General features: G+C 35.7%; 1 protein-coding gene across 3 annotated transcripts in view; it reads left to right on the top strand.

Moving 5' to 3' along the window:
- The window catches only part of LOC131534109 (A disintegrin and metalloproteinase with thrombospondin motifs 20), a 125,289-nt gene that overhangs the window by 57,978 nt on the left and 43,984 nt on the right, over positions 1 to 23,327 (top strand). For all 3 annotated transcript variants that reach the window (XM_058766773.1, XM_058766774.1, XM_058766775.1), the window contains 6 exons: positions 14,184 to 14,329; positions 15,151 to 15,332; positions 17,313 to 17,449; positions 17,699 to 17,816; positions 18,508 to 18,603; positions 21,245 to 21,411. In XM_058766773.1, the coding sequence (XP_058622756.1) occupies positions 14,184 to 14,329; positions 15,151 to 15,332; positions 17,313 to 17,449; positions 17,699 to 17,816; positions 18,508 to 18,603; positions 21,245 to 21,411 (846 nt within the window). The remainder of the gene's footprint in view (positions 1 to 14,183; positions 14,330 to 15,150; positions 15,333 to 17,312; positions 17,450 to 17,698; positions 17,817 to 18,507; positions 18,604 to 21,244; positions 21,412 to 23,327) is intronic.

Here is a 23,327-nt window from a genome sequence, read left to right as displayed (position 1 = left end):
GTCAGGGAGTTTTAGAGAGTGTTGGGTTTAGACCGACACAAAAGACGCTGCAGAAGGAGGGGGTCCATTTTACCTTCATTTTAACCCTTTAAGTACAGGGAAAGTTCTAGAACAAGGCTTTCTGAGTGAATCAAATGTTAACAGAGGTGGGCAGTATCTTAATCCAACCAAAACAACCGCAATCAGGCTAGTGGCTGGGAAAGCAGAAACCTTTCTCATTCTCATTCTCATTAACCGTGGGACTGCCGTGCAGTACGTGAAGCCCTGCAGAGGAAGGAGAGCGAGCAGCATTTGTTGGTTGTTCTCACATCATCTGATTAAAGCCACAAGGGCATGAAAGAGTTCATGTCAGTGTTAAGCTTCATTACTCATTAGTGAAACAGACCTCCCGTTTTGACTAGTGCTTCACATCTATTAATGCTCTAGCATTATTCCTCCAGCTCTGGTGACTGTAATGGTTTATTAAAGCACTGTTAGTTCAAATAAACATCCCTATATCAAGAACATTGATTTATATGAAAACAATTATTTGGGGAGAAATTATCTTGTTTCTTACATTAGATGCTGATTCAACACAGAGCCAAAATTGTATGTATATATATATATATATATATATATATATATATAGGGCAATATATATATATATATATACAGTATATATTTATTTATTGATTTATTATGCCTCAAGTTCTGCTGGTTTCATACTCTCAGCTGCCAATATTTCATCTCATAAAAACACACTCTAATTGGAACAAACCATGTTTATATTTGTTTGAACTCTTGGCTACTACCAAGTGACAGATTAATTTGAGTCAAAATACTTGTATGGCTTTTCAACAGAATACTTGAGAAATGTTTCTTAATTTTCATGTTTTTATTTTGCTGTCCAAACTCTTATATTGTATAATTGGTTAATTCAGAACTGAACTGGATTGTGACCCGCTAGTTTAGAAGCGCTGTTATGTATCACGCTGAGCGAAATAGTTACTGCGTGACTCTTTACAAAAACAGGGACACAAAGGGTCTTTTTTCTTGGGCTTCTACCCCTCGTGGCCCCTGCACCTTTGTTTGTGGTGCTGAGTGCCTGGTGTCACCTCCTCATGGGGCCGTTTGAAGTGGCAGAAGTTGAAAGAAAAGCAGCTCTCGGTCTCAGCTCACCTGCCTGTCTCGAGCTCTTTAATGTGGGAAGGTCCTCACGAAGGCTTGTTCAAAATGTCTTTCTCTGTCTCTCTTCTCTCTCATTTATCTCCAAACGTCGGCTCGTGTGATCCTGTTTAAGCTTGTAAATGGACCACTATGTAAATAAACGCTGGTACTCATCAAACACATGAGCTCTAGTGGAGATGCAGAAGAGCAAAGTTAGGATCAGACTGTAATTGCTTTGATTCTTTGAAGTTTCCCCCTCGTTCCCTCGGCCTCTCTCTGTCCTCGATTCCCTCTCCTCCCGTTCATCTTCTGTCTTGCAGGGCACTGGAGTGAGTAATGTGGTCACATGACCCCACTGGCCTGTCTGTCATCCGGCTCAGTGAGCCCTGCGCTAACGAGGGCATCCCATCACTTGCCATCTATAAATACCAACACCTCCCTTTCTCGCTCCCTCCCTCCTTTCGAGAGAGAGCCCAAGCATGGGCCGCAGTCAATCCGGCTCCTGTCATCTCCAGGGCAAGCCGGCCTGCCATCCAGAAGCTCCTTTGAAAAGCCCTGTCGGCATGAATACGTGTTTGTGGGAGGGTTTCAGAAGCACGAGAACTGGGGGCGCACGGTGACCCTGTTAAGAAGACCACCAGCATATCTTGTGTTTTAGATCCTGGCGTCCCAATCAGGCTTCTTAACTTGCTCAGCTCAAAATTCTTTGGCTTTTAATTTACTGGTAAATTCAGGAGAACTGCAGGGAAAGTTACCAGGGTGCTGGCTGTGACTTCAACCAGGAACTCGTTGGGTAATGGAGTCCATTTATCGGGACAGAATGGTTATATCCCAATATAGATGCTTGTAAGTGAAGTCATGAATCATAGTGAATCTTAACTTGCTTAAAGCTGCAGTCCGTAACTTTTTTTGGTTAAAAATGATCCAAAATAAATTTTTGAGAAAGTACATAACCAGCCAGAGTTCAAAACTATCTCCTTACTTTAGCCCGATTCACAATAGTTAGCTTATAATAATAATGTTTTCTAATTTAAGTGGTACTGGTAGGAATTCACGGGAAATTTGAGCATGCTGCCGCGTCATTACGTCACATCTGTAAACATAAAGATGATGTCTCAGCTAGTAGGCTATATCGCATGTGAGAATGCTGCAGGTGGCGGATCATTAATTGCGCTTTCTTAAATGAATAATTAAACTTATCATTTTGATGACGGATTGTAATCCAGAAAGGTCCATCATCAGTGACAACTGGAGATTGACCCATAGTCACCAGTAGTCTACAGGTAACGCTAATACACACTAAATTCACGTAGTCACGCAATGCTGATGTTGTTAACATTAACCTTTTGAGAACAAAGTTTAACAATAATAATAATTTCCATGGTTTGATGTTATATGAGCTAAGCGATCGTTAGATTTAATCACCATTGGTAGTGAGATGTGTTGTAAAGCTTTTTTTTCCTCAATTGGTCAGAACAAAAGTGGCAGAGATGTTACTTGTTCAGATGACAATAGCCAGTGAAAATTCTTATCATTCTTATCATGTGTGACTCCGAAGCACAGTATCCATACCAGTGAGGTGACTGACAGCCACACATCAAAACATTAGATTCATCTGCACTGAGAAGCCGCGCCGCCCGGCAGTATTCAGCGCGCACTCTCTCTCTCTCTCTCTCTAATCACTGCCGTCGTGACACTGCTGAATATTCCGCTCTATGAATGTGCACAAAGCAAAGTCTACTCAAATAATGCGCCGACAGAAAATTTCAATGTATACTTGTTCCTTTTTGCAATAGCGCTATTGTGATGTAACATGCTGTAATATAGCTGTACTGCACAACGGTGGTAAAATAACGCCACGCTCTCATGACGCTATGCTCTGCTCACGTGCTCTGATAATAATAGCTTTGTAGGACTATAAAAAAGTTATATCCGATTCTGTTTCATAGAACTGAATAAAAATAATATATTGATTGATATTTAATATTAATAGGCTATATTTTCTGTCCAATTTTGTGTTACTTTCAATAAACGTGGTTATTTTATTGGCTTGTGATTTTTAAATTCAGTATCATTAAAATTGAGTTAAATTAAAAAGTCTTACAAAAATGACTTAATATTATTTAATAAAATAATAAATAATTATTACAAAGCAGTTTTGGTTTCAGCCATTGATGTCACCTCTGATTCAACAACGAGGCTTCAGTTTAAGTTCAAGGCATTGGCTGCATTTTGGATTGGAGTGGAAAAGGACTACCCATTGCTGGGCAGGAGAGCCCTGGCAATACTCCTTCCTTTTGCCACATCCTACCTATGTGAGATAGGGTTTTCTGCAGTTGCTTCAATCAAGACAAAATACAGATCAAAGCTGTTGAAAATGAGCTAAGAGTGGCAGTCTCACAGCTGCATTCCCGATTTGAGAGGATCTGCAGCACAAGGCAAGCCCACCACAGTCACTGAAAAGACTGTGGGACTAGTAAGAATAAGTCTAAATCCTGCAGTTCAAAAATGTTCATTTTTGAACTGCAGTTTGAGAAAATCTGTTGAAAACAATGAATACTGTTACATTGTTAAAAATAATAATAATAATAATAAATAAATAAATGTTGAAGCTGCATGCTTTACTTGTAATGCTTCTACTATTGACTAGTTCCTTATTTCGTTTTTTTCAGTAAGTTGTCACACACTGAATTTGTGTTAATCACCATTAATGAATTACAATGTTTCAAACAAATCCTCCTGGAGGTGTGTTTATGTGTATGTGTGGGGGTGGGGGGGGCCTTCATTTATTTTATTCTGCAAAAGGGGGGCCCGGCAGAAAAAGTTTGGGAACCACTGGTGTAAGGGATGTGTCAACAGTGTCAACAGTGTAATTATAAATGTAATTACAGCAATTAATTACAGATATAATTACATATAGGTATTTTAAAATGTAAATGTAAAAACAATGTAAAAACATGTATGTACACAATAAGTGCATTGTACCAAATGATTCATTTAAATGTAAGTACATAGTAGTTAAGGCCACCTAATATAAAGTGGGACCGAGGCAAAACTTACAGACTGCAGCTTTAACAAGCAAATTTCCATAATTTATTGGTGTACGCATGATGTCTAAACTGTTCGTTTCATTAGTGGAACTGTGGGGAAAGTTGGCAGGTTGCTGTTGTGTGAAGTAGCTGGTTAAAGGATTAGCTCACTCCTGAATTAAAATTTCCTGATAATCTGCTCACCCACATGTCATCCAAGATGTCTTTTGGAGAATTTTGAGGAAAACATTGCAGGATTTTTCTCCATGTAATGGATTTCAATGGGGATCAATGGGTTGAAGGTCCAAATTGCAGTTTCAGTGCAGCTTCAAAGGACAATCCCAGCCGAGGAATAAGGGTCTTATCTAGCGAAACAACCGGTTATTTTCTAAAAATAAATACAAAATAATTGACTTTTTAACCACAAATGCTCATCTTGCAGTAGATCGACATTACATAATCACACATTACATAATCACACATTACATAATCACATTGGAAAGGTCACGTATGATGTAGGTGGAAGTACCGACCCAATGTTTACAAAGTGGACGTGCAAAGAAAGTCAAAAAAGGTAAAACAACAATTTCAGACGATTTTGAAGTTGAAGGAAAAATGAGATGGAGTTTTTCGCCGTACACTACCTTTTTGAACTGAAGTACACAGATGAAGAACTAACCCTGTGTGACGTTTCCAACGTGATTACGCAATGTGTGAAGTCGTGGATGCAGAGCTAGTGCAAGACAAGCATTTGTGGTTAAAAAGTATATAAATTTTTATTGTTTTTAGAAAATGACCGGTTGTTTAGCTAAAAGATTCTTGTTCTTTGGCTGGGATTGTGTAGAGCCCTTTGAAGCTGCACTGAAACTGCAATCTGGACCTTCAACCCGTTGATCCCCATTGAAGTCCACTATATGGAGAAAAATCCTGCAGTGTTTTCCTCAAAAACTTTAATTTCTTTTCGACTGAAGAAACAAAGACATGAACATCTTGGATGACATGGGGGTGAGTAAATTATCAGGAAATTTTAATTCTGGAAGTGAACTAATCATTTAATAGAGTCCGTTTATTGACACAGTATGGTAGTATCTCAATAAAGATGATTGTAAATGAAATGAAATCATAATTGTGCTTGTATTTGGTTCCTCTTCCAATAAGGTTTTTTGTCTAGAGGTACAATAGACACTATTGTGTATCTAACTGGCTTCCGCTCACCAGAACCTTCAACCGGTCCTCGCCTCATTGGAGAATTTGTTTTAGATCCTGGCATCCCAATCAGACTTCTTAACTTGGCTGTATTGCCAGGTCAACTTGGTTTGTAATTTACTAGTAATCATATGATGACCAAACTGTTCTTTTCAGCAGGGGACCTAGTATGGAGTGGCGACTATGCATTAAAACATGAACTAGCTGATTAATAGAGTCAGTTTATTGGGACAGAATGGTAGCATCCCAATAAAGCTGCTTGTAAATGAAGTCAAATCATAATTGTGCTTGTATTCAGTTCCTCTTCCAATAAGCTTTATGTCTGGAGGTACAATAGACACTATTGTGTGCCTAACCCAGCTCAGCAGAACCTTCAACCTGTCCTCGTCTCAGGCAGTTAGAGAAAAAGACTGAAGTCTTGTAAACGTTGGAGAATTTGTTGGCCGCGGCTCTCCGGCTTGGCTGCTGTTCCTGGCAGCTCGTTCCTCCATGTGGATCGCTTGTCACTTCTCCTGCTAATCTGCATGTGTTTCCAGCGAGACGTCTAGTACTGTAACGCGGCCTGGGATCTGATTTTCACGAATGAGTTGTTGTTGTGATTGCCAAGTAATCGAGGTAAAGGTGCATTCATGCTGTTTGCCGTTTGTCGAATGACTAGCATAGTTCATTTCACCTTTATCAGGGCTCCAGACTGCGACTAAAATGGTTGCAATTGCGACCAAAAATATTAATTTGAACAGTAAGATTTTTTATGTTTTTTAAAGAAGACTTTTCTGCTCACCAAGCCTGCATTTATTAGATCCAAAATACAGCAAAAGCAGTAATATTGTGAAATATTTTTTTTTACTATTAAAAATAACTGCTTTCTATTTGAATATATTTTAAAATGTAATTTATTCCTGTGATCAAATCATTACTCCAGGCTTCAGTGTCACATGATCCTTCAGAAATCATTTCATCATGCTGTTTTGCTGTTTACTGTTTTACTCTACTTTGGATCAAATAAATGCAGGCTTGGTGAGCAGAAGATAATTCTTTAAAAAACATTAAAAATCTTTATTTACATCTTTACATTAACAATATTGTTAACAATCCTCATTTATAATCGATACTAATATGACTTCTTGTTATCAAGATCTTTTGTCTATACTCTGTTCTGTTGATGCGTGACCTTCCTATTATTTGTAGCGCACTTGCCGTCCAATAATTGCAATAAGCTTTGTTAACTTTTAATAAACAAAGTAGGCTATCAGCTTTAAAATTCTGCCAAATTCATAACGAAATTCAAACAACAAATACGGTTTTGGTGCTCTTTAATGCAGCACGGGCGATTGCTTTAGAGCCTCAGTTCAAGCGGCACGTGAACTCATCATATCTTTTGCTTTACTATAGTATGAAATAAATATGAATGAACATCAAAAGGTATATTTTAAGATACAACTTACTGAAATGTCTCATGTAATCGTTCATTTATTGTTTCAAACTATGGAAAACGTGCAAACAATACAACATAACAATATTTACCTCCATTTGGTGTCCATAAGCTCATTAGTCAGTTAGAACAAAATAACTATAAAAGGAGCATTTTTATAAACATACAGTATGTGCTATATTGCATATTCATATTTGCACTTAACCTGTTGTCTACATAAGAAAGCAAGCAAGGAGCTAATGATAAAATTCAACACCTCTGATATAATTTCATGTCACTAATGAATAAAAAATAGATGGGATGTGTGCAAGACATATGACAACATTTATAGGATGCATTAAAGAGGAGCCCAAACTACACTCGATGGCCAAGTGATGTGATATTGGCATAGATTCTGTGTAATAAACAATTCTTTGCGACTGTTTAGTTCCTATGTTACCTGAACCTTAAAATGCTGATGCTGTAAAAAGAGGGGAGCCATAAACACAATACAGTATGACTGAAATGTTAAAGTGTTAAAAAATAAAAATAAATAAAACACATTTATTCTGTGGCACCTAGAAAAAAGAATCTGGCGTCTAAATTTGTTTCTAATAGGAGCTAATGGCTCCTTAATTGATTTAAATTTTTTGGTCAGGAGCCCTGTTTATTTAACCAGGCAAGTCGATTAAAAACAGGTTAGTGTTCTTGTGAAACACGGGCAAGCCTTTGTATGAGAAGTTATAGCTTAGAAGAGTTTATTCAATATAATATGAAAGGTAGGTGGTTGTTGTTGTCATATTTTGAAGGATTCTCCAAGGAAACCTTTTGAAGATGCGATATTACCTGAACATGTGGTTTGCGGTGTGACATCTGTGTGCTTGTGTGTTTTGAGGATAAAAGTGTGTTTTTCCTGATCGCTGAGGGCCGTGTACGAGTGTACCTCCTGTTCTGTGGGTTTGTTGTGGACGCTGAGGTCTGTCATTAAGATCTGACGGGATTTACTTCAGCAGATCAGCTGTTGAGTTCACATGTCACGCTTTACATGTCATTTGTCAGCATGGAGAAGGCCATTGTGTGTTGTTTTGTTCATATAGATCTCTTTTTTGGACTCTGATTGTACTTCTAATGTCAGACGAGCTTCTAAACCTGTTTTAAACTGCCTTACATCTGACGCTAATGAATCCGTTACTGTGATTAGCTTAAGAAGTAACCTTAAGACTGGAAAATACGGAAGAAAGCAGACCATAGAAGAAGACTAATGATGCTACAGTGCCCCGTGTGGCGACAATGAGAATGCAACACTTGTGTTTTGTTATTAAATGACTTCTGATATATTGCATGAAAGCAGTTACCTGAAAACCGAGAGTTTGCAATCATGTACTTGCATGTTTATTTATTTATTTGTTTGTTTGTAAATGCTACTTATATTTAACTACTTATATTATTTATAATATTTAACTTCCATTTTTACGAGTGCAAGAGAATATTTGGTGGGAAATTATGTAGGACTTTTTCTCAATCAAGATTTGATTGGATCATAAAAAGTGGGCTGTGATATTATTGCACCAACAGCTGGTTAGTATTAATATGATTTTTTTTTTGTACACTGATGAGTGTACGATTAAGCAAATTATTTACCCGATGAATCGTGCTCAGTAATACCAGGAACATGAATTAGGAGAGTAAATAGAGTCAGTTTTGATGTCATGCTGATGTAAATCATGTGTGTGTGCTAATTGAACCCTTCTGTGAGTGCCGTGACCTTTGACCCTGAGCTGTGAGAAGTTCTGCCCGTAAGGTGATGTGTTTTGCAAACGAGCTTGTCAAAATGAGAGGGGTCGAGAACGAGAGGGGTTTTTGCTCTGTCATTCCTGCGCTGATGGATGCATGTTCACCACAGCGTTCACACAATTACAGAGCACCGTTAACCATACAGCACCTCCACAGAGCAGATGGACTGACTTCTGGCAAGTTTATGTTCCTTTTTTATAATTACATTAGATTTTTATTTTATTTTATTTATTTATTTATTTATTTATTTATTTATTTATTTATTTATTTATTTATTTATTTATTTATTTATTTATTTATTTATTTATTTATTTATTTATTTTATTTTATTTTATTTTATTTTATTTTATTTTATTTTATTTTATTATTTTATTTTATTTTATTTTATTTTATTTTTAACCATACAGCACCCTAACACAACAGATGAATCAATGTTTCTACTGCTTTTTATTTATTTATTTATTTATTATAAATAACCCACAGTTGTTGCCGAAATTATTTTTAGTTTATATTTTCTGTTATTTATTTATTTTATTAACCACACAGCAGAAGGTCCAGCATTCATTCATTCATTCATTCATATTATATATTTTATTATTTATTATATATTATATACACTGTATCACAGTTATTATCAATTATTTTATTTTATTTTATTTTAATCATACAGCACTTTCACACAGCAGATGGATGGATTCTGCTGCTTCTGTCATGTCTATATTTCATATATTTCCTTAAATGCCTATACAACATGTGCAAGAGTGTTTCCTAGCTGTAGATTCCCAGCAGATTTGATGGCGTTTATTAAATGAGTGTGTGTAGTGAGATGATATGGGCGCATATTGTGTGTGTGCGAGCATTTTTGTGACAAATGAAGACATAAATTTGTATAATGACAAAGGTATGACAGGTATTACAAGCTGAAGGTGACTTTTCAGGACATTGACCCATGTCCCCACTTTTCAAAACGCTTATAAATCACACAGAATGGAGTGCATTGAAAATCTGTAAGGGGTAGGTTTAGGTGTAGGGTTGGTGTAGGGCAATAGCACATACAGTAAGTACAGTATAAAAACCATTACACCTATGGGATGTCCCCACTTTTCACAAAAACAAACGTGTGTGTGTGTGTGTGTGTGTGTGTGTGAGTGTGTGTGAAAGTCACAAATCTAAAACACATGTTGGCAGCAGCTGGGCTGGTTTTTCCTCACTCGACCTTCAAATATCTCACTGCATTCTCAATTAAGAGCAAATCTTGACAAGCTCAGAGTCACCTCAGCACGTCTCTCTCTCTCTCTCTCTCTCTCTGTCTCTCTCTTTCTCTCTGTGTGTCTCTCGCTCTCACCTCAGGCTGTTTCCACACCTTCAAGAGTCTAATTGAAGGTCACGACAGGCCCAGATGCTTCTATTGGCAGAACAAACAGCCCATACATATGGCAAGTGTGTGTGTGTGTGTGCGCGCACTGAGTTTTACCCCTCCTTCACTCGTTCCTTTTCTCCTCGGAGCCTCTTTCAAGCTGCGGTTCTCTCCCACAGCACCTTTTCAAGCTAAACAAAGGCGCTGTAAACATGAAGATGGCAGCGGGGAGTGGAATGCCTTTAAGGCTTCAGACTTCAGACTCTGACAGCACTCGGGTCTCGCCGGTGGTCCGGGCCTATTCTGTACCACCAGCACACACACATGGCCATTTACAATCCGTCACACACACACTCTCACACACACAGACTCACACACACACTCACTCTCACACACACACGGGGGTTTCTTCAACTACAGGCAATTTTAGGTTCAAGGGGGTGATTTTTATTAACAGGTTGTTTTTCTTGTTCAAATAAAAGTCACAAATTTTGATCATTCCATTATCATTTTTTATTTTTTTTTTTATTTTAATTATACATATAGATTTTATTTAACCTTTTCTAGACCTAGACATTCAGTCTTAAAAGAAATCCATCATAGAAATATATATACAGTAGTCAACATTTGAAATGGATCAAAAAAGTTAATCAAAGTTGTCCTAAGACAAGAATGCATTTTGGTTTTAGATTTTAGGACAACTTTGGTTATGATCCACTTCAAAGGATGACTACTGTATATTTTAATAATCTATTATCTAAACAAAGACTGTCCCTCAGTTGTGGTGTTTTATTTTATTTTATTTTAGTTTAGTTTAGTTTAGTTTGGTTTTACGGTGCCCGTGAGGTGACATTTTTTATTGTGGCCACGAGTTCAATGCGTAAACAAACCATAGCAACCTGGGATTATCAGATATTATCATAAAACATTTTTATTAACATTAAACATTTAATTTAATATTTGTATAGGCTGTTATTATTATTACATTAACTTATAGGGTTATATTTTTATATTTGTTATATATGCTCATTTCCCCTATCAATTTGTGTATCGCTTTACCTAGTTAACGTTTTGTGTAATTATGCTATATTTGCTAGCCTACTATATATTTTGTATATGGTACTGTGAACGCTTGACAATTATGCCAATAAAGTTTTGACTTTATGATTGTATTGATGCCCGTGTGTGATGATAAATGAGCATGCTGTGTTTTCATTTACAAATGAAATTACATGAATCATTAATTCCTCAACAAAACACTATATAGTATTTGTAATTACACACACATTTAACGAGATGTAAAAAATATATAACATTTTATAATAATAATAAAAATAATAATAATTTCTGTGTTTCATATAGCAGCTAACCGCTTAGTTATGCTGTGTTTCCGTCCTGTGCTGGTTCTCCTGCAGCGAGGTGTATGGCGCTGGAGTGAGCGTGTGTCCGTCATTAGCAGCAGTGAGTGTGTTTCTGATCGGGACTCGTGTGTAATGGCTGTGATTGTGGATTCCTGCTGGACGCTCTTGTGTGACGTGGCTTTTATCAGAGGAAAGAGGAAGCCTGCAGTCAGAGATGAATATCACACACAGAGTTATGAATGAATGCAGCAGTCACCGGATCTCTCTTATTCTCACTCTAATTATGCTCCCTGTTTAGAGCAAGATTACTGTGCTACTGAGAGGAGACACAGATACTGTGGCTGTACCACGGTACAGGGATGTACAGTATCCCAGGGTAATACTGTGATGATCACTAGATTTATATTCTAATTGATTGCCATATTCATGTACTACAGTATTTCACATTTTCCTTGTAGATACTTCAAAGAATACCATGATGCTACCATGGTACAATGTTCAAAATAGATAGGTTTAATTTAGAATATTATAAAAAACAAAAAAATAGATTTTACCATTTTACCAAGATAAATGGTATAAAAATATATGTTTTAATAATAATAATAAATAAACATGCTATATATATATTTAAAATTAAAAATATTTAGATATTTAAATATTTAGATATTATTTATACATTTATATATGGGGTGTTTATAAAAACATTTTTTTAAATGTATTTATTTATTTAATACCGTTATTTTTCAACACCTATTGTAAATTAAAGTTGTTTTTTTTTTGTCCATAGTCCATTTTTGGGACATTTATTATTGTGATATGGTTTTGCACTTTTGCCTCTTTTTAAAAAAAATATTTCATACTACTTCTCAAAATATCATGATTTTATCATATTTTATGTAAAAAAAAAATCATATGATCAGTAAGTCATGGTAACTTACCTTACCTTAACTCATCAAAATATGTTAATCAATTTAATCTTTTTTTATAAGTTATATGAGATTCAACTTGATTCTTTTGAAGTCAGTTTAATAAATAATAATAATAATAATGATAAGTTAAAATGACTTGTACAACCAGATTGATTATACTTTAAAAACCGAAGGCAGTTAGAAATTGTTTTGCAGTGTACCGTATTTTTTTCTCTTGCAAAAAGTACCATGATACTACCATTTTTTTGGCACAAAGCGTGTCTTTGTAGTTTTGAAAGTACCTTGTAGTAACATACCATGACATATGTGACCCTGGAGCACAAAACCAGTCATAAGGGTCCGTTTTTCTGTAGCTCAAATAGTAGAGCATGGCGCTAGCAACGCCAAGATCATGGGTTCGATTCCCAGGGAAAGCAAGAGCTGATAAAATGTAAAAACTGTAACTTGAATGCAATGTAAGTCGCTTTGGATAAAAGCGTCTGCCAAATGCATAAATGTAAATGTAAAATGTAAAATGTTTTTTGAAATTGGGATTTATACATTGTCTGAATAAATAAGCTTGTATAAGCTGTATGGTTTGTTATGATCGGACAATATTTGGCTGAGATACAACTATTTGAAAATCTGGAATCTGAGGGTGCAAAAAAATCTAAATATTGAGAAAATCGCCTTTAAAGTTGTCCAAATTAAGTCTTTAGCAATGCATATTACTAATCAAAAATGAAGTTTTAATATATTTACTGTAGGAAATTTACAAAATATCTTCATGGAACGTGATCTTTACTTAATGTCCTAATGATTTTTGGCATAAAAGAAAATTCTATAATTTTGACCCATACAATGTATTTTTGTCTGTGTTACTTATGACTCCAGAGTCACATATGAATGTCAGTATTGTGGAGTGTATCAGTATCTGTGATGAATGATGTGATGAGGGAAAGCAGGGAGGGCTCTGGCAGTGAAGATGTGACTGTGGGAAGAGCGATACGGAGCCGGAGCGAGTCTGTAATGAGCTCTGTCGCTCTTATCTGTGCGCTGGGGTTTGGTTATCGTGTCTGGTGCGCGTGTGCGAGACCGACGCCAGCCTGTCCTGCATTCCAGCGAGGGTTCGGTTACTGCCAGCGGGTCTGTGTCTGTCTGATGACGCCAAACACAGAGCATGTGCACTCTCAGATATTACTGTAATGAGCGAGTATTAATATCTGTGATGCACTTCTGCAGCGTCTCAGTCATCATTCAGCATCACTGGTCCTCAGAGGACTGGAGATCTGAGCGAGTGTTTGATAGAGGCTTCACTGACACACAGTTTCTGATATAATCCATGTGTGTGTGTGCAAAAAATAAAATAGAGCGAGAGAAAATGAAAATAAATCTAAATTTATATTTATACATTTATAAATTGTATTTTCTTTATATTTGCTACAAATGTTTTTATTTGTTTAATATTTAATAATAATAAAAATAATCATTTGTTTTTCTGTTATATACAGTATATATATTTAGAAAAATAGAGAGAATGACTATATATATATATATATATATATATATATATATAAATAATGGAGAGTAAAATAATTTAATAATAAAATTAATAATAATTTATTTTTCATATATATTTATACATTTTCATATCAATTTTTATAAATATGCCTGATTGAATATTTATCAAATATATAAAGTTTTTAGAAAGAGAGCAAAAATAAATATATAAATTTATACATTTATAAATTGTATTATCTTTACAATCATAAAATAATAATATATTTTCAAAAAATATTGTATATATTTAATAGTAGTAAAATGGATTACAATAAAAATATATTTTATGTGTGTGTGTGTGTGTGTGTGTTTAATTAAATTTTTTAACTTTTTAATACCATGGTTTGTGGACAGTTAATTTCTGGACACCTAATGATGTTATTTCTGATATAATGTGTTTGTGTGTTTTAGCACTGCAGGCATGGCATGTGTGTGAATAAGGAGATGGACATGAAGCCGGTCCATGGTGAATGGGGCCCCTGGGGGCCCTACAGTGTGTGTTCCAGGACCTGTGGAGGAGGAACACGTAGCACAACCAGAGACTGCAATAAACCCGAGTAAGCGCATCAACACACACACATTTTTTGGTACATTTCATCCCCAAAACAACAGGAAATCCAATCCACACACATTCTGTTTTAATGAATATATATATATATATATATATATATATATATATATATATATATATATATATATATATTTATTTACCCCAACATGTCATTAAAAGTATATAGGAAAATAAATAACTAAGCTTACATTTTTATATTTAGGCAAAGTATAATTTCTTTTTTTCTTTTAATGTTGGAGTGAAATATGATCTTTCTTTTTCTTTCTGTCTTTTGTTCTTTATTTCTTATTTAGTTATACAATATGATAATTATTATACATAAAAATATTTTTTTAGGTGAAATATATATATTAATTTTGTTTTAATTTTAAAGTGAAATATGATCTTAGTGGCATTAAAAGTAGGATTAATTTTCTTTATACACATTTTTTCTTTGTTATTTTACATATGATTCAATATGATATTTATTCACCCCAACATGTCATTAATAGTATATAAAAATAAAATAGGCTTTAATTTCTTCAGGCAAAATATAATTTCTTAAATTTTTCTTTTAATTTGGAGTAAACTATGATATTAATGGTCCTAAAAAGAGAATACATTTTTTATACAAAATATTTATTTATTTATTTTTTACATTTAGTTATTAAGAAGTTTTTAAGTAATTAAGAAGTTTGACATTCTGTAAATGTGCATTGAATATGTGAATTTTCATATTAAATCATTTCTTCCTATCAAAAGGCTCTCATTGGAGGCTGGTTTTGTTCTTTCAGTGTGTGACAGCACAGATATATTTCTGGTTCTCAGGCCGAGGAACGGAGGCCGGTTTTGCGTGGGCCGGAGGATGAAGTTTCGCTCGTGTAACACAGATCCGTGTCCCCGCGGCCGGAGGGACTTCAGGGAAGAGCAGTGTGTGCAGTTCGACGGGAAACACTTCAACATCAACGGACTGCCGCCCTCCGTCCGCTGGGTACCCAAGTACAGCGGCAGTGAGTGTCTTTGACCTCTGACCCGTCACACACACACAGACCAACTTTTCAGACTACCCTAGCAACGTTTTCTTCCAAAAGCACCTAGCAACAAATTTAGCAATTAAAAAAATTTATTTGGCGATTTTTAGCAACTTTTGATAAGTGACTCAGACAATAAAATGGCACACATTTTCCATCCAAATTACACAAAAAGAGGAAACCAAAGATGCCTAGCAGTACACACATCACGTGAATTGAGTTAGCTGCTATTTGCAATTCTTCAATTTAATAATAATAATAATTTAATAAATGTTCATTTATGATACACTTTGTTAGTAGCTTCTAGCTTGTACCTACGATTGTTGATTAGTTAGTACACTGTAAGAAAAATGGAAAAGATACTAGCAATTTTCCAGGACATTATCCATTATCCATTGTAACCCTGTAACCCAGGTTAAAAACCAATACGGAAAATTCTTTCATATTAAATCTCTGGCACAGTGTCTTCAAGTTAAACCGAACTTTTATTTTGACACTGCACGCACATACACACACACACACACACACACACACACACACATAGACACAGACGCACACACACACACACACACACACAGGTAGGGCCCTGAGATTTCTGGGATGCGGACGGAATCGCAGAATCCAGTCTTAAAAACGGAATTTACTGTATAACGCGGAATGTCACGGAATTTGTCAAATTTTAAATGAATTAATCAAAAGTAGGTCATTGCACTTCAATGTGGACTAGTATCTGTAAATATTAAGCCACAAAAAGACTAAATTAAACATGAATCCTGCATGTTCTGCGTGTCTGTGTGAATAAATGGAGCAGACGCACGGTTTTGTTTACTACACACACACACTGCAGCATGCGTGATGCTCGAGGAGATATTAGCATCTGTTGTCTCACTAAATGAGGACATAACATCTCCAAAACTGCTCTGAGAGTCACTTCATGACACTTTCACGGTTAATTTGAGTAAAACTAACATCATATCACACAAAAATGTAAAGGTATTCACAGCAACCCGTCAAAATAAAAGTTTGGTTTAACTTGAAGACACTGTGCCAGAGATTTTGTTCAGTAGAATGCACATAATACTATTAATACTATTAGTAGCGTACTACTACTACTACAATTATTAAAACTTCTTCCATGTTTTATTGTTAATAGTATATCCCCTTTGATTGCCAAAAAATAAAGTTTGTTTAATTTTCAATAATTAAAAGATACATGAAATTAATGTATTATGCCTTCATTTGATAACCAGAAAAAATTAAATACACAGAATTTCTGAGGGAAAAAAAACCCCAATAATATTTCATAAGGCTATTTTAAGAATAATTTTGTATAAATTAAGTTGTTTTTATGCATTCAAATGATTAGACAAGCTAAAACATATGGTGAGAAAAAATAAAACATTTTATAGGGCCCTAAGCATGTAGTTTAAAAATAAAAAATAAACTTTTAATAAATTGATGTGAAATTGTATAAGTTTCATTATTTTAATTGATTATACATGATTTTTGATTAATACAATTTAATTTAACCATTAGAAAGGATTTCTATTTTTAGAAATATTAAAACAGAAAAAAGCGGAATCCAGAAAAATTAAAACGGAAAAAACTGTTTGAGTTTGGGAAAAAAATAAAATGGATTTCATAGGGCCCTACACAGGTGAATACAGTCAACGGCGGACAGAGAGCGCGTGTCGGAAAATTTTTCGCGTCAAATATAAGTTATATGAGATTCATGAGATTCCCCCCCCAAAGAAAGCTGTAAATCTAGGAGAAACACTGAGCTCAAATGTTTCTCATTGTTCTCTGGTGTTTTTCCATCTCTTTCTCATCACTAATTCCTTTCTCATTATTATAAGAAGTACTTACTGACCCCAAACTTTTGAACGTTAGTGTACAGAATCAACAAAATAACGCTAAAATAATGCCAAAAAACTCTCACTCAACTCTCTTGTTTCTCAGTTCTGATGAAGGATCGCTGTAAACTCTTCTGTCGTGTTGCGGGGACGATGGCGTATTATCAGCTGAGGGATCGGGTCGTTGACGGGACCCCGTGTGGACCGGACACGTATGATATCTGTGTACAAGGCCTCTGCAGGGTATGAAAGGGCTTCTAAAAATGATTATAATATGGTACTTTGAAATTTACTACGGTACTGGATGATTACCGTATTCATATAGAATGGTGTTTCAAAGAATAGAGTGGTACCACCATGACGTTTATCCAAAATCCATCAAGTTACCATGGTATATGTCTAAAATAAACATAATAATACCATGGTATGTACCCATGGTACATTTGTGGTGCAAATGGAAAATGACATTCTTATTGTGTGTGTTTATCATAGCAAGCAGGTTGTGACCATGTTTTGAACTCGAAGGCCAGAAATGATAAGTGTGGGGTCTGTGGAGGAGACAACTCTTCATGTAAGACCCTCGCTGGAACCTTCAACAACGCACAATACGGTGAGACCCTGTAGACCGTGCTGCTCTGCTCTTCTCATCCCTCCTGAAAGGTTTGCAGTGAGGGGCATGCTGGGAAATGACAGAACAGGAATTACTTCTGTCCTTTACTTTTCATTTGTTGATACATTCATGGGTGGGATAAAGGAGCAAGAGATCATGTGACACGGAAGGCTTTCCTCCCCTTTTCCTCTTTTTCTATTTGTTGATTTCCTTCTTTATTTTTTTCTTTCTTTGGTTTTGGTCAGCACACAACTCGTCAAACATGGCGAAAATCATGTTCCTCTGCTGTTTTCTCATCACTCACTGGTGTTTCTTATCTTGTTGGAGTTTCTCATCATGTTTTCATTGCTCTCTGGTGTTTTTCTTCTTTTTCTCATCATTCTCCGGTGTTTCTCATCTCTTTCTCATCACATTCTGGTGTTTCTCATCATTTTCTCACTGCTCTCTAGTGTTTCTCAGTGTTTCTCATCTCTTTCTCATTGTTCTCTGGTGTTTTCATTTCTTTCTCATGAATCCCGGGTGTTTCTCATCTTTTTCTCATCACTCTCCAGTATTCTCATCTCTTTCTGGTGTTTCTCATCTTGTTCTCATCACTCTCTGCTGTTTCTCATCTCTTTCTCATCACTCTCTGCTGTTTCTCATCTTGTTATCATTGCTCTCTAGGGTTTCTAATCTAGCTGTTGTGTTGTAGGTTATAATGTTGTGGTTCGGATTCCTGCTGGCGCAACCAACATCGAGATAAAGCAGGTCAGCTACTCAGGATTGCCGGAAGATGATAACTACCTTGGTGAGTTACAGATAACCAGACCAGATTACCCTGATAATACCACAGTACTCTGATACGTGTTATACAGTGCAGTGAAAAGGTTTTTGCATATTTGTCACACTTAAAATATTCAGATCATCAAACTAATTTTAATATTACACAAAGATAATGCAAGTAAATACAAAGTGCAGTTTTTAAATGATGTTTTAGTTTATTAAGGGAAAAAATCTGTCCAAACCTACCTGGTCCTACGTGAAAAATTAATTGCCCCCTCCTGTTAAATCATGAAAGAACTGTGATTAACCACATTATTTTAGAAAGCTGAGTATAATTTCACTAGCCAAACCCAGGCCTGATTACTGCCAGACCTGTTGAATCAAGAAATCACTTAAATCACTTAAAACCTGTCTGACAAAGTGAAGCATGCTTAAAGAGCAACACATCATGCCGCGATGTAAAGAAATTCAAGAACAGATGAGAAACAAAATAGTTGACATGTATCAGTCTGGAAAGGGTTATAAAGCCATTTCTAAGGCTTTGGGACTCCAGCAAACCATGGTCAGAGCCATTATCCACAAATGGAGAAAACTTGGAACAGTGGTGAACCTTCCCAGGAGTGACCGGCCTACCAAAATTATTCCAAGAGCACAAAGACGACTCATCCAGGAGGTCATAAAAGAACCCAGAACAACATCTAAAGAACTGCAGGCCTCACTTGCCTCAATTAAGGTCAGTGTTCATGATTCAACAATAAGAAAGAGACTGGGCAAAAAACAGCATCCATGGGAGAGTTCCAGGGCAAAAGCCATTGCTGACCAAAAAGAACACAAAGGCTCGTCTCACATTTGCCAAAAAATATCTTGATTATCCCCAAGACTTTCGGGCAAATATTCTGTGGACTGATGAGACAAAAGTTGGACTTTTTGGAAGGTGTGTGTCCCGTTACATCTGGCATAAAACCAACACAGCATTTCATAAAAGGAACATCATACCAGCAGTCAAACATGGTGGTGGTAGTGTGATGGTCTGAGGCTGCTTTGCTGCTTCAGAACCTGGATGACTTGCCATAATTGATGGAACCATGAACTGCACTCTATCAGAAAATCCTGAAGGAGAATGTCCGGGCATCAGTTTGTGACCTGAAGCTCAAGCACACTTGGGTTCTGCAGCAGGACAATGATCCCAAACACAGCAGCAAGTCCACCTCTGAATGGTTCAAGAAAAACAAAATGAAGGTTGTGGAGCGACCAAATCAAAGTCCGGACTTACATCTGATTAAGATGCTGTGACATGACCTTAAACAGTCCATTCATGCTCGAAAACCCTCCAGTGTGGCTGAATTAAAACAATTCTGCAAAGAAGAGTGGGCCAAAAATTTGGGTTATCTTTTTGTAATATTAAAATTTGTTTGATGATCTGAATCATTCAAGTGTGACAAATATGCAAAAAAAAAAAATACAACAGGAAGGGGGCAAAAACTTTTTCACACCACTGTATATACTGAATGATTGCCGTGTTTATATGTCATGATATTTACGTGGCACTCAAATGAAGAATACCATGCTATTGCAACGGCACATGTCCAGAACAGCTGTGGTATTACAATGGTGCTTCACCGTGACTCTTCCGGGAATTTGGGGTCACAGGGAGAGCAAACGCCGGATGATTGACAGACGCCGAGGTGCTAATGAAAGTGAGCGAGCGTGTCCAGGACGTTTGTCTAGCTGTTCACACTCGAGTCAAAAGGCCAAATAAACACAAACACACACAGCTGATGAATGAGAGGTTCACTGTCCAGGTCTGGGCTCGTATTCACAAAACATTTTATCTGACCACTGAGAGTTCTCCTAAATAGCAGTAAAAGTTTTTATCTAAGAGTTTTCTCTTAAAACCTATTCACAAAGCTGCTGAAACAAACTTTTACTAAGGAATAGAGAAGTCTTAAGCTCAGAGTAAATAAGGGTGGGGTTTATCTCTATGGATGATGTCAGCTTGCTTATTAACTATGCTCACAGTGATTGGCTGATAGTCTCTGTCAGAGATTTATTCATAGAAATATTGTAGAGTGCAATATTATGTTGCCATATTCAAATAAAGATTTTAAAATGCAGGCTAAGTGTCACTAATTAAACAAGTATATGTTCAGATAATTGTCAGCCTCTTACATGCGTGCTTCTCATAAACAATTAGTGAATATGCATATAAACAACCTTTTAATTAACAAAGTAGAATAATCACAGCTGATAGTAATACATGCAAACATAAAAGAAAACCAAACTGGACACAAGCACAGCTGTTATTTCTTGCCCAATTGGTTAATGAAAACAAGGAAAATTTAAGGTTGGTATAACCTCCAAAACCAAAATAGTTTATGTTTATGTTCAGAGGCAGATTGCCGTCATCAGCTATTTTAGGATAGTTTGTGATTAGTCTTAGTGACTTAGGACTCCTTTTCACTACTCCTAACGTTTCACAGATTTAGGAGCTAGTTTTAGCGCTAAAACGCTTTGTGAAATACTCTTAGAGCAAAAATTTAGGAGTCCTACATTTAGGACTGACACACCCATTATTTGTAATATTTTCTCCTAAATCAGTGAGTTATAAGCTACTTTTAGCCTTAAGATGTTTTGTAAATGCGGACCCTGATCTTTCTCATCTGCAGCTCTGTCTGACAGTCAGTCCAACTTCCTCCTGAACGGGAACTTCGTGGTGTCCATGTTTAAAAGGGAAATCACCTTTAAGGGAGCAGAGATCGAGTACAGCGGATCTAACACCACGGTTGAGCGGATCAACTGCACTCAGCGGATCGAGGAGGAACTTGTGCTGCAGGCAAGTGAAGCCAATCTGAAGGAGCTTACAGTGAAATGACACAAAACCACAGCACGGTTTTAGACTAATGAGATTCCACTGTGGGTGGAGCTGTCAAGCATCACATGATGACAAAAGAAACCAGTCAACCGGCAAGATATCTTGTTGTGCATCACCTTATTTTGTTATGCCTGGTTCACAGGGGGAAACCACACTGCAAGTTTTTATTTGTATCTATGTTTTCAGTAAAAATATAACTAATAGGTAAATTACTTAAGAATCCAAATTGCGTGAGAATAAGACCAGTATTATTTAGTTATTTTAGTATTATTTGTATACTATTATAGTTTTTATTAATATTTTGAATGAGCTTTTATTTTTAGATTTTCAGTTTTCATTTTAGATTTTATCTAAAAATCAAATATAATTAAAAATAAAATATGCATTTCTTAAAAAAACATGTTACGGTTTTGAAATATTTCTATATTTAGCTTTAATTTGTTTATTTCAGTTTTAGTTATTTTAGTGCTTCAACGTAAACTTAGTTTATTTCAGTTAGCTGCCAAAAATGTTTTCATGTAATATTTATATTTTGTTTTATTTAAGATTTTCAATTAATTAAAATGATTTTATTTAAAAATAAAATGTAATTTGTAAAACATATACATTGATTTTAGTTTTTTTTTTTTAAATAATAGCTTTATTTTTATTTTATTTCAGTTTGTCATTTTAGTGCTTCAACTTATTATTATTTTTAATTTAATTTAATTTAGTTGCCAAGGCAAAAAAAAAATCATATAAAATGTATATTTTATTTCAGCTTTATTCAATGAATAACCATTATTTTATACAAAATATATATTTATAATAAAATATACATTCATAAAACAAATTTTAGTTTTTTAAATAATTTAAATATGTAGCCTACTTTTTATTTCAATTTTAGTCATTTTAGTGCTTCAACTTAAACGTTATTTCAGTTAGTTGACAAGGCAAAAAGTTAGTTTTTTCATGTAATATTTTTATTTTATTTCAGCTTTATTACAATTAATTAAACTGATATACATTTACATTTAGTTATTTAGCAGACGCTTTTATCCAAAGCGACTTACAAATGAGGACAAGAGAAGCAATCAAAACCAACAAAAGAGCAATGATATGCAAGTGCTATAACAAGTCTCAGTTAGGGAACATTTAATTTAAAACTCTGTGAAAGTGATTTTGTGCCTCTTTGGGATGGCACAATAAAGCGACATTCACTTGCAGAACGCAAGCTTCTAGAGGCACATAGGTCTGAAGTAATGAATTTAGGTAAAGGGGTGCAGAGCCAGAGGTGGTTTTGTAGGCAAACATTAATGCCTTGAATTTTATGCGAGCAGCTATTTGTAGCCAGTGCAAATTGATAAACAGAGGTGTGACGTGCATTCTTTTTGGCTCATTAAAAATTCATCTTGCTGCCACGTTCTGGATTAATTGTAAAGGTTTGATAGAACTGGCCGGAAGACCTGACAAGAGAGCATTGCAATAGTCCAGCCTGGACAGAACAAGAGCCTGAACAAGGAGTTATGAAGCATGTTCCGAAAGAAAGGGCCTGATCTTCTTGATGTTGAATAAAGCAAATCTGCAGGACCGGGCAGTTTTAGCAATGTGGTCTGAGAAAGTCAGCTGATCATCAATCATGACTCCAAGGTTTCTGGCTGTTTTTGAAGGAGTTATGGTTGATGTGCCTAACTGGATGGTGAAATTGTGATGAAGCGATGGGTTTGATTGAACCACAAGCAGTTCTGTCTTGGCAAGGTTGAGTTGAAGGTGATGCTCCTTCATCCATCAAGAAATGTCTGTTAGACAAGCTGAGATGCAAGCAGCTAAGTCGGATCATCAGGATGGAATGAGTGGTTGAGTTGAGTGTCATCAGCATAGCAGTGACATGAAAAGCC

Source organism: Onychostoma macrolepis, chromosome 25 (assembly GCF_012432095.1).
Source record: "Onychostoma macrolepis isolate SWU-2019 chromosome 25, ASM1243209v1, whole genome shotgun sequence".
NCBI lineage: Eukaryota > Metazoa > Chordata > Actinopteri > Cypriniformes > Cyprinidae > Onychostoma > Onychostoma macrolepis.
This window is presented reverse-complemented; position numbering and strand designations above follow the sequence as displayed.